General features: G+C 38.0%; 3 protein-coding genes across 5 annotated transcripts in view; 1 reads left to right on the forward strand and 2 right to left on the reverse strand.

The window, feature by feature from the left end:
• Positions 1-5,145, forward strand: part of LOC127788609 (acetolactate synthase small subunit 2, chloroplastic) — a 47,817-nt gene extending 42,672 nt beyond the window's left edge. Inside the window, exons 10-12 of one of the 2 annotated variants that reach the window (XM_052317086.1) lie at positions 439-591; positions 4,476-4,541; positions 4,774-5,145. In XM_052317086.1, coding sequence (XP_052173046.1) covers positions 439-591; positions 4,476-4,541; positions 4,774-4,857 — 303 coding nt within the window. In that variant the 3' untranslated portion in view covers positions 4,858-5,145. Of the gene's footprint in view, positions 1-438; positions 592-2,784; positions 3,476-4,475; positions 4,542-4,773 lie in introns of those variants that run through there. The other variant, XM_052317087.1, reaches the window with a different exon arrangement.
• Positions 5,146-6,180: 1,035 nt separating this feature from the next.
• Positions 6,181-9,087, reverse strand: LOC127787867 (transcription initiation factor IIA subunit 2-like). Of its 2 annotated transcripts, none has more exons than XM_052315927.1 (4): positions 8,920-9,087; positions 7,966-8,112; positions 7,791-7,841; positions 6,181-6,635 (listed from the first exon to the last, which is right to left on the reverse strand). In XM_052315927.1, exons 2-4 carry the CDS (start codon positions 8,092-8,094, stop codon positions 6,495-6,497), a joined length of 321 nt encoding a protein of 106 aa, XP_052171887.1. In that variant the 5' UTR covers positions 8,095-8,112; positions 8,920-9,087; the 3' UTR covers positions 6,181-6,494. The 2 variants fall into 2 exon arrangements, with proteins under 2 accessions (XP_052171887.1, XP_052171888.1); XM_052315928.1 differs by having other exon boundaries at positions 7,966-8,068; positions 8,920-9,083.
• A 475-nt stretch (positions 9,088-9,562) lies between these two features.
• LOC127788735 (polygalacturonase-like) lies at positions 9,563-11,143 on the reverse strand. The gene is made up of 3 exons (XM_052317332.1): positions 10,682-11,143; positions 10,290-10,579; positions 9,563-10,155 (listed from the first exon to the last, which is right to left on the reverse strand). Exons 1-3 carry the CDS (start codon positions 11,141-11,143, stop codon positions 9,708-9,710), a joined length of 1,200 nt encoding a protein of 399 aa, XP_052173292.1. The 3' UTR covers positions 9,563-9,707.
• Positions 11,144-11,382: the final 239 nt, after the last annotated feature.

An 11,382-nucleotide genomic window follows, 5' to 3' on the forward strand; every position in this document is an offset into this window, starting at 1 on the left:
TCTTAGTTTTCAGGTCTACCGTGTATGTAGCAGGCAGTAGGGTCCATGCCTCATTGCCTCTCAGAAAATAGAAAATAGAATGTAGCACTAAAGTTAGCTTGAAAACTCTATAATATATATCTATTAGAAGAGTTCTCCAAGTGGATAAAATTGGTCGCCGAAATGGTTTACCTCATAGGAGATCAGATGGTCACCTCTTAAGGCAGCTTGGGGGCAGGGGGAGTGCTGTCCCTTCAGGGGAATACCTGATCTGGAGTTTGTTCATCTGTGGGTTTTTCCCCCTTAAATTTTGTTTTCTATTATTACTTTTCAGGTGTCATACATTAGTTGTATTCAGCTTTGAACTTAAGCATAGAACTCAATGATTACTCACTAGACTACCCTTATAGTTTGCCTGGTGAACATTCAGCTTGCTTATAGATCTGGTCACTCTTTTAGGTCCGGGATATCACCCATGTGCCATTTGCGGAGCGAGAACTGATGCTAATAAAGATTGCTGTTAACTCTGCCGCCCGTCGGGATATCCTTGACATTGCTAGTATTTTTAGAGCGAACGCTGTTGATGTTTCTGACCATACAATAACACTTGAGGTGAGCATTGTTTCTTGCAGTTCATTCCACTAGTCTACATTTTCTTATATCCATTCTTCTCCGTTGATCACTTCTGTGTTCTGTTTCTTTCTTTCTTTTTGTTTGGGGGGGGGGGGGGGGGGTGTGAATAGAGTGGTTTCTTTGGTTGTTATGGAGTGTATTACAAAGCCACACAAAAAAAAAAAAGTGTATTAACATAGGCATTATTTACCAAAAACAAGGAAATGGATTTGCATTTCTTGAGCTACATGTTTTGGAAGCTATTCAAATTGAATGATCTATCAGATGCCAATTTCTTCAGTATGCTGTTTTCCTTCCAAGACTTGGGCAATTTCTATCTAACTATAAATTTTCACAACTAATCTATAGCCTTAAAGTCAACACCCTTGTTGACTTAGCACCTTTGTGGCTGATGATTTTTGTTTCTGGAAGTCAACGCCTTCAATTTTATCTAAATTTCTCTCCTTCATTACTGCTTCATGGCAACACAAATTGAGAGTTGAGTCTTTAAAATGTTAGGTTTACAAGTGAATTCCAAACTTTCTATCTTTCCAAGTCCACAATTCATATTCTGATGACTGCTGCTTTGTGGTTTGTAGTTCCATACAAGAATTCCAAGGATAAGAATCAATCCATGCATTTTGCATGGTATATGATTAATGAGTTCAGTGTATAAAATAAGGGCATCCCTAGTCCGCGAGGCTTCTTGCTTTGTGAGAGTTGGGGGAAGGGTCATTTTTGTATGCAACCTTACCTTTGCTTTACAAAGAGGCTGTTTTCACGACTCAAACTTTTTACTTTCCAATCAGAAAGGAGCTACCATACCATTGCTACCAAGGCTCACCCTCAAAGAATTTATTTTTGTACTGAATAGAACATATACAAATTACAGAATTTAAGATGCTTGTATTCAGGCATGGGATATGAATGGAGACAACACACACATGCGTGCTGGTATGGTAATTGTCAAAAGGATTAGGGCACAGCACAAATATTTTGACTTAGTAATTGTCAAAAAAAAGAAAAGAAATGATGCAATCGGACAAATCAAACAGTAAACTAGATATCTTACATGAAACATGGCTCAAATTCTACATTGTAAGAAATCATTGTGATTGAAAAGAGTTAACATAATACACTAACAAACTACATAAACAACTTTACAAGCCTTAATCTCATAAGGTGACCCCTATCTATGTCCATGTCTTTTTTAGGGCCATTATATCTCATGTCATGTCTAATATAATATGGATTAGCAAAACTATTTATGAATTTCCTTTAGAACTCAATTCTTAAAATTAAAGCTTATATAGGGAGGACTATAAAATGTAAATCATTATCCATTGTTTTTATTTTATAATAAATTTTTTGCTTATTTTGTACACTTACATTATAGTTCCAATTTTTTTAAGTGAAGATCATGCAAAATCTAGCTTCAAATGTCCCTCTAAGAGATCATACAGTGTCTAGTACTGAAAAAAGGCCATGTTTAGATGGGTGTTTGACTGCATTTGGCAGTGTCCAATGAGTATGCTGGTGTCTGCCCTAATACCACACCTTCTTAGAAAGAGTCAATGCTTCTTAGTGAAGAATTATGTTAATCTAGAAGTGGCATTGAATTGACTACGTGCCAAGTGAAATTCAGTCATTGGTAGTGTTACAGATGCATCACCGAAGTTACTTTTAAGAAGTTACTTTTAAGATTTAATACAACATGGAAACACTGTATTCTCTTCCTTATGATACATGTTTTGAGGCATTGTTGCCCCAAGTGGAAAGAGAGAAAATAATTTTGAAAAATTAAAAAAAAAAATCTAGATGTTTCCTTGAGCTATATTTACATGATTTAAAGTACATATGTTGTTACAATGGATGTGTACTCATATAAGAAAAGAGAGGGGGGGGGGGGGGGGGGGGGGGGGGAGTACAGAAACAATTATTCACATAAGGTTGGAGCTATGTTTATTGAAGATAAGATGCATGAGGCATGTTTAAGATTTGTTTAGACATGTGATGAACAATTAATAGACTCATTTGTGAGGAGAGTTATGGAATGGAAGAAGTTTGCAATAAAAACAAAAATAATGAAAAACTCTTGGGTATAATATGAGATATAATGGCCTTATAGAAAATATGATTATGGATAGAGATGATTAGCAAACTGTAATCCATGTAGCCAATTCTACTTGTTAGATGAAGGTTTGGCAGTGCTGGTCTTCAAGCATATATGTTGCTGTGTATTGAATTGATGCTTTGAAGGTATATCAGTCTCTCCCTCTCTCTTCCCCCTTTTCTTAGCATGAGTAACATTTTGCCACTTGTAGATGAGATAAAGCTTTTAAGAGGTGCATTTTGGGGGCAGTTATCTTGTGCTTTTACTTTATATATCCAAGTGTACTATTTGCATCTAGGTAATTAAGAACTTGGGAAATTAACTACTTCTCTGACATTGGCATACTGTTTACCATGCACAAATCTGGTCATTACACATTTTATGCCTAACAAAGTTTGTTCATAAAGTGCATGTTGCAGATGACATTTTTGCATAGTGGCTTGTGAATGGAAAAATGATAACCGTTAAAAACCACCATGATCTAAAAGTTTAAGCTAGTAGGTAGAGAGTTAATTTTTTTTTATATTATTATTTTTTACTCCCAGCTCGCCCCATATGTGGTTACGTTTTTCTCCATAATTGGTCTAAATATGTGTAACTATTTAAATGTTAGGTTAGCAGTGAGGTTTAAACTCAGAACCTTTGTCTGCTATAATATCATATTAAATTGTTAACGACCATTTCATCTACAAGTTTAAGCTGATAGATATTGAATTTACTTTATTTACTGTCAACAATGATAAACTCCATTTAAGCATCAATGGTTGGTTTGTTATGTTTGCATTTAGTCTGCCTATATATATATATATATTTTTTTGGTAGTGCATGCGCATGCGCGCCCGCGCGTGTGGGGGGGGGGGGGGGGGGGGGTTCTTTTCTTTCTTCCCAATTTAGGTTTACTTCTGGACATCATATGCCATGTAGGAGTAGGAGAGAGGAGTTAATCTGAAAAGAGAAAAACCTGTATACAGGTTGTTAATACCACTATGAATATTATGTTTAAAACATATTGTATCACATATTTAATTCATTATTTCTAAACCTTGAAACAGAACGAGTATGCTAGCTCTCCTCTTCAATTCCATACCTGTCTTAAAATGATCTCATCATATAAATTGACTTCCTCTTACATAATCTTAAAAAAAGAGAAAGGAGTAAAAAGAAAAAAAGAAGAGCAAAATAAAAAATTAAATTAAAAAAAAGGGAATTTGCAATACTGCAACAATATACTAATCTTTTACTGTTCATTCAAGCTTTACATGTAACAGGAGTTGAATAGTTCCTCCAGATTAACTATTTCCATTTATTGCGTTAATTGTATTTTCTTTTTCATTTTTTCCCTCAAACTATGGCTCCTACTGCAAAACAAGTTGATTTGCATGCCAACTATGAATTTTCCTGGAGCTAGGAAATTATCAAACCAAACATTTCTAATAAGAATAAAAGTATTAAAAAAAGTAGTTGGCCATAATTTTGACTAGTCCACGTATATAATTTTTACCTTTTGATCTGTAATTTGTCTCTCCTGGATAGAGTATGGCGTGTCATAATTAACCCAAATTGGCAAATGGTTTTAGAAAAACAATAGTTGGTTAATATTTTTTTATACAATTAACATTATTGAGGTTAAAAACACTTCAATTTATTAGCTCATTCTATCCTTTTTTTTTTCTATATATATATTTAGATTGCTTATTTTCTCTCTTCTTTGAATGGTAATGTACTTATATATATATATATAAATATATATATTTTTTGGCTTTTGTCCCAGCTTACTGGAGATTTGGACAAGATGGTTGCTCTTCAGAGATTGTTAGAGCCATATGGAATTTGTGAGGTCTGTGACCCATCCTTGATCTTGGTTTTATTTACTCAAGTCCCTTAGGGGGCACTAAAAGTCTAGGGCTTTAGCCTAGGGCACTATATTGGATTCCACCATATCATTTCTCTTTTGTTATAACCATCGATACTTATGATGATCATTCGATACAATTTTCCAATCGAATTTGTACAGTTCTTTTGTTTCTATATTATGTGTAAGGCTTAACGTGCGACAACTCCTCTTGTAGGTGGCTCGCACGGGGCGAGTGGCACTAATACGCGAGTCAGGTGTGGATTCCAGGTACCTCCGCGGGTATTCTTATCCACTCTAAGCTTCAGCATGCAGGTTGATGGATGCGCCTGGTTTCAAGGGATCGTCTTCTGGATGTATCAATGCCAAATGATGGCAAATGTGAACAAGAAACATGGTTAGAGAATTCCCTAATCCTGTTGTAGGTTATTTTGTTGTTTCAATCCTTTAGAGAACAGATGCAAATGCAAAGAGATGTCTTAGTGGCTGCTACCAAACGTATATGCTGGTATGCAAGCCCTTTATTGAAGTGGGCGTTCGTAAGCCATTTTTAGCAGAATAAAATTGATTGAATTAAGGGGGATTATGATATTGTGAGTATCAAACACTGGCTTGTTCCCCTACCCCCCCCCCCCCCACCCCCAACCACAAGCTATGCATACTCTGCAGCTTAGTTTTTTGTGTGCTTAGTGTGACCTAGTGTGGGTGTTTTAAGAGTTTATTTAGTGTGTGTGTGTGTGTGTGTGTATTCAATGAGTAATGAGTTTACTCTTAATCGAATTTATTATAAAGACTTTATTTTAAAAATGAAGAGGTAATTTTACCTTTTACTTTTAAACATATTTATATGTACAAATTGCACTTTTATTGGTTTGGGTCATTTGGAGGAAGACTTTCTCGACATTGAAAATAGTGTTTTTTTTTTTTTTTTTTTTTTTTTTTGCGGGGGGGGGGGGGGGTGTGCTCGAGCACTGTTACTAACTCTTTTAAAAATAATTTAATTAAGTTATATTAAATTTAGATTTAACTAAAAATAAAGAGCAATTAAAAAAAACTTAATCAAAGGTTAAAAATTGAAAATACAAAACAAAAATCAGCAATGTGGATGATGGTTTGGGATGAAGGGACCATAGTTCTAGTTACTGGAAGTGCATTGCTAAGGAGTATTAAAGATTATTTATAGACAATACCGTATGTGTTATTAAACATTACTTGTATTAATACTATTTTTACATTATAGACAACCACAACAAAATCAAATAGCTCTTAATTTTGGTTTTATTTACAACTTACGAATTTCCAGCAAGATCCCCTAACCTTTGTTTATTGCAGAAACACCCCACTCTCCAGTTTCTACCGGCTAAAGCTGGGTTCCCTAAAACTCCATCCAACGGCTGGGCTTTTGAAAACCACATCCAATGGCTATAAAATTGACTACTGGTACTGGTATACTGGTGTTGTAAGGAATAAGGATACCCTAGGCCTAGGGCAAACCAAATGCAACAACCATTTGGCAAGGTCATTGCTCAGCCAAGTGTTATAACTACTAAGTAGGGTCTAGTGATCTTAGAACCAAAAATGTGTAAACTTCTCTCTCCGTCCAGTGAAACAAACTACAAAGAACTCAGCGAAAAGAGTAAAATTTTATAAATGAAAGCATAACCAAAGTCACAAACAGTACATAGAAACAGCCGTTGCCTTTTGATGGTGGGTGGGTTCTGGCTGTTTGGTTTAAAATCTTCCTGCACTAACTGAAAACTCAGCCGCAACTGCAACTTCAACTTCAACTTCAACTTTGATTGTCAACCAAGCGAGCAACGCAAGCCCGCCCCAGTGTTCGTTTTATTCAATTCTCGTCCCCCACCAGACTAGGATCTCAATCTCCTCGCTCCTCGGATTGGAAACAATCTTCAGGGGGGTTGGTGGCAGCAATCTGTCTCATTGTGAGAGCAGCTTCGAGTCACATGCCACTATTTTAACCCGACCAACAGTTTCCTGGCACTCCTCGGTCTTAAACATCACATCTTGTAAAATGAACGTCCACACGTTGTCGCAGAATCTGTAGGTGTGCAGATGTCCCTGGAGTGGGCGCAGTGCATAATAAGAAAGCTATCAGCTGGAGCTTGGGATAACAGACAACATCATGCCATAACCATTGATGATGAGTATTCCGCCATACGGGGTTAGGTATTAGAATGAAATATGCCAGGTCTAGATAATAACAGCACAGTACCTAGTCTTAAGCTGTAAATGATTAACAGTAACAGAATACACAAGAAAAATGAAATGATACATTGGTTAGATAATCATCAAGAATAGATACTTCACACTGATGAACTATTTGATCATTTGCAGAGAGCGCATATATTTTTCAGGATACATTTAGAATTAGGATATTATTAGCTGAATATCCAACTAGAGGATGTGCCAAATTAAGCTTTCAGGTCCAGATATGGAAATTAAGAATATGTAGTAATGCCTTTTGGATTGAACAAATGCTCAGACAGCTTTTACAAACCTGATGAAACCAAGTATTCAGACCTCACACAGATTTGAGACTAATGACATCTTGTTACATTCGAAGTCGGCCAAGAAACACATAGCCATATGAGCGAAGCGTTGAAGACAGTAATGACCTTTTAGCAGGATCATGGTAGTGGCGCGAGGTCAGGGTGGCTAATTGCAACATCAGTGTCAAGCCTTTGCATCAATCTTACTAAGAGTGAGATTGTGGCAGTGGGATTGGTGGACGACATCAATTTGTTAATCAGGTTTGTAAAATAGGGAGTCTCCCCATTATGTATGCTTGTCTTCCTTTTAGGTGTTGCTTTTAAATCTAAGAGGATTTAGAATGACATGGAGAGATTTGAGAAGAGGAGGTCTCGGAAAAGATAATAACTCTCAAAGGGAGCCATCTTATTAAAAGGTGTCTTCTCTAGTCTCTCATCTATATATTTTCCCTCATCTTATTAAAGGCGTCTTCAAGTTAAAAAAGAAGATAATTTTTCAAGAAAAAATAATTTTTGGTTTTGTCATCTATACAAAAAATTAACAAATATATATGCTTAGATTTTACTTTTTGTACTTTCCCTTTAGTTCATCTTTTTTTAGAGGTGAATAAAGAATATTTTACTTTCCCTTCACAAATGAAGGTTTGGAGGTCCAAACATAGCACTAAAAGTTCAAACATAACTCTCATTATGATCAGAAAATTTCAAGAAGTGGAAGAACTACCTTCATTGAAACCTTGCTCTTGACTTGGGCTTCCAGAGCTTCAGTCATTGACTGAAATTCAAAAAACACACACACACACATATATACACATATTATTAGCCAAAATAAAAAAACATGATTACAAATTCATGAATTTAGATCTCAAGTAGTGCTATTTAAAGTGCTCCAGACTTGCCTTGTCAAACTGAACAAGGACCTGGATGGCATGTTCAGGACTGAGAACACCGTTTGAAACCATCTCATCCAATGTTTCGGTCAAGCACATGCCAACTGTCGACCTGCGGTACAGTTCAAACGTTGCCATTCCCCTTTCTTATCAGATCTGTCAAAAGGGCATGTGAATGGAAACTTCAAAACAAAACAATACTAACAACTTGCATTTCAATGAAGACATGAATTAAGGTTCTGCTTCTTAATTTTGACATAAAATGTTCTTACAAGATTTAAAACCAAAAATCTTTTATATCTGTCTTTGAAAATATTTACTTTCCACTGTGTGGTGCAAATAACATATTTTGTGGTATGACTGACTCGACCAAGCTCAAACAACATCTTCCTCCTTTTATTTCCCCCTTCCAAGACCATTTACGTTTAGCATGGCAGCTTAAGCAAAAATAATCAAAATCCAATAAACTTTCAAAACAGCTGGCTTCCGAACACTAAGATCATCACCCAATATACAGGTCCAATAGAGTTAACGGATTTGCATTACACAAAGAATTTCAACCAGCCAAGATTTCAAGTCCATACATCAAAGTCATCGCCCCAAAAGGGCGGCGCGTATAATTATAAACAAGCAAAAAATGAAGCCTCTGCGGTACGCAAATAGAAAGGGGTTTTAGCAATCAAGCGAGCGAGAGAGAAGGGACGGATCTGGGAATCAACCTAAAATCAGAGGAAACAGAAGTGCAATTTCGAATCTCGCAGAAGTGCATGAGAGAAAACAAGTTAGAGAAAGCAAGCAACTGCTCCAAGATCAAGAGAAAGAATCAAGGAGGAGGAGGAGGAGGGATCCAATTCAAAAACATTTGAAAAATTCAGAAGAGAAGGTGGAAGGATCCTTATTGAATTGAAAATTGCATTAAGATACGAGTAAAATGAAGATTGCACAGAAGGAAGGAGAGTATACATGATCGGATTGAAGGCTCCGTTATCGGCTTCTCCTTCTCTCGAATTGAATTGCCGAAGAACAGACTCAGACTCAGACTCGGAATCGGAATCGGAATCGGTGGAGGGAGACCAATTGAGGCTTTTTATACCCTAGTTTTTGTAGCTCCCCTTTTATATAGGCCAGCGACGCTACTTCTCTAATGACCAAAATGCCCCCATCTTCATCCTTTATTCACACGCATGAACACGAATATCAGTAGGGCTGGGCTCCCCATTCAGTCGATTCGGGATCAAATTTGGCTTACTAATATTTAAATGGAAATGGAATCGATCCAACTTCTCTGTCTGTCTGTCTGTCGATCGAATAAATTGAACTGATTGAATGAAGAAAACTTTAATTTTTTGTTACAAAGAATATGGTCAAAGAGTCTCACGTCATAATAATAATAATAATAATATAATGAGGTGTGACGTCATACAAATTTGATTTTGATGTATATATATATATGTCACAAATGTTAAAAATGAATTGAAATTTTGAACAAAATTAAGGATATTCCAACTCATTGAATATAGTGTAGCTTAAATTAAAATATTAAAGTTCAAACCCCCAGCTTCCAAGAGTTTGGTCAATATATATATATATATATATATAATTGAGATTGGTACAAAATAAATGTATATAAGTAAGTGGATTGATTACTAATTAATTAATTAAGCTTGAAATTAATATACTAAGGGCAGCCAAATGTTTAGGTAGATATATATTGGGGTACATACATACATGCATGCATGCATATGATGCATCTAGAAGCAGCTAGAGGGCTGAACAAACCCAGAAGCTGTTCCTGCAGCATTAGCACAGGATGCTTCAGCTTCTTCATTCTTGTAAGTCAGCTTCACATCCTGCAACACTATCCCGCTGCATGGCTGCGCTTTGCTGCACTCCAATCTCACTGCAACCTCCGTCGCCGACGTTCCGTGGATGTCATCGTACGTCACGTCGCTTATCTTCACACCCGACACCTGGTCGGGGCAGCCTTTGTTGTCGGGGCAGTACTTTTGGTCAATTATGATGGGGTTCTGGACATTCACCATAAGGGCATGCTGGAAGAGGACTCCCTTAACAAACCCATTGCTGGGCCTGCCCCAAGTCTTTATTCTCACCCCATTCTCAGCGCCCCTAAAGCTCACACTTTTAACTGTCACATTCTGGACCCCAGGCTCTTGCAATTCCTTCCCCAAGCTCCCAATGCTGCGCCAAGTCAAATCAAAACCCACACTTAATTATATATATATATATAATTGATTAGCATAATATCTATATCTATATATATATATCTGCAGTTATCTTTCATAATTAACATGGTATTAATTATTTGATGGAACCTAATGCCATGGCCGGGGCCGCAAGCCATGTTCTCGATCCACAAGTTGGCCGTTCCCGCCCCAACGGAGACGCAGTCATCCCCGGTTGCGACATTGGAGTTGAGGATGGCGACGTCCGACGATGACTGCACGTGAATGCCGTCGGTGTTCGGGCTGTTTCCGGAGGCTGAAACCTTCACTCCTTGCAGCTGCACCCCGCGGCACCCGTTTATCACAATGTGAAACATCTGGCTGTTTACTGATCCCAACCCACTGATCAAGATGTTGTTCGAGTTCGTGAAGCCTAATGTCTGCATAAGATGCGCAAAACATGATTAAGTAAGATAATTTGGTCGTAAGACGAGAGAAAACAGTGCTTAATAATATTTAAAAGGCAGTGGTTGTTCAAGTACCGTGGCTCCACTGGGGCATGTCGACTTGCCGGAGGCCTTGCAGGCCCAAAGGCCAGCCCCTTGCCCGTCAAGGACTCCGCCGAGAATGGAAACTCCAGTGACGTCGTCGAACAGAAGCCAGTTACCGGCGCTTCCGATGACATTGTAGTCGGAGGGAGCCAGGAGGGTGCCGTCGATGCGGATAGTAACGGCACTGTTCTTGCATTTCCCAGCGAACTTCATGGCTTTGGGAAGCAAATACCTTCCCGGGGGCACGTAGACGGAAGCCGGCAGGGCGGAGGCGCAGGCCGCCGCCCATGCAGCGGAGAAGGCGGCGGTGGAATCTGTGTGGCCGTCAGGGTTGGCTCCCAAATCCAACACATTATTAATGTGTTGGGTGAATGGAAGAGCTGATAATTGGGAGATGGGGACAAGAAAGGAAAGAAGAAGAAGAAGAGGATTCATCTTGGAGTTGATCGCCATGGGAGAGTTTGGGAAGCAGCAGCAGGGACAGGGAGGGGTATTTATAGAGAGGATGTTAACGAATCTGATCTTAGAAGAGAGAGCAAAACATGCAGAAATTACGTACAGATTTGGTGGAGCAAATTGCAGCAAGCCCGCATGCACGTGTTGATGATCGATCATTTCTTGAGGCTAAAGCAATCGGCGGCGGGAGATGGACAGTTTTTTTTTTTTTTTTAATTGTTTCTGTTGTTTTGACA

This window comes from Diospyros lotus, chromosome 13 (genome assembly GCF_014633365.1).
Source record: "Diospyros lotus cultivar Yz01 chromosome 13, ASM1463336v1, whole genome shotgun sequence".
NCBI lineage: Eukaryota > Viridiplantae > Streptophyta > Magnoliopsida > Ericales > Ebenaceae > Diospyros > Diospyros lotus.

Bases quoted from the DNA above. Each gene is read 5' to 3' on its own strand.
- LOC127788735 (XM_052317332.1), bottom strand. From the start codon at position 11,143: ATGGCGATCAACTCCAAGATGAATCCTCTTCTTCTTCTTCTTTCCTTT. The intron at 10,580-10,681 runs GTACTTGAACAA...CATCTTATGCAG, and splicing joins CATGCCCCAGTGGAGCCACG to ACATTAGGCTTCACGAACTC. The intron at 10,156-10,289 runs GTTCCATCAAAT...GACTTGGCGCAG, and splicing joins GGCCCCGGCCATGGCATTAG to CATTGGGAGCTTGGGGAAGG.
- LOC127787867 (XM_052315927.1), bottom strand. From the start codon at position 8,094: ATGGCAACGTTTGAACTGTACCGCAGGTCGACAGTTGGCATGTGCTTG. The intron at 7,842-7,965 runs GCAAGTCTGGAG...TTTGAATTTCAG, and splicing joins TCCTTGTTCAGTTTGACAAG to TCAATGACTGAAGCTCTGGA. The intron at 6,636-7,790 runs GTAGTTCTTCCA...CGCCCACTCCAG, and splicing joins AGAGCAAGGTTTCAATGAAG to GGACATCTGCACACCTACAG.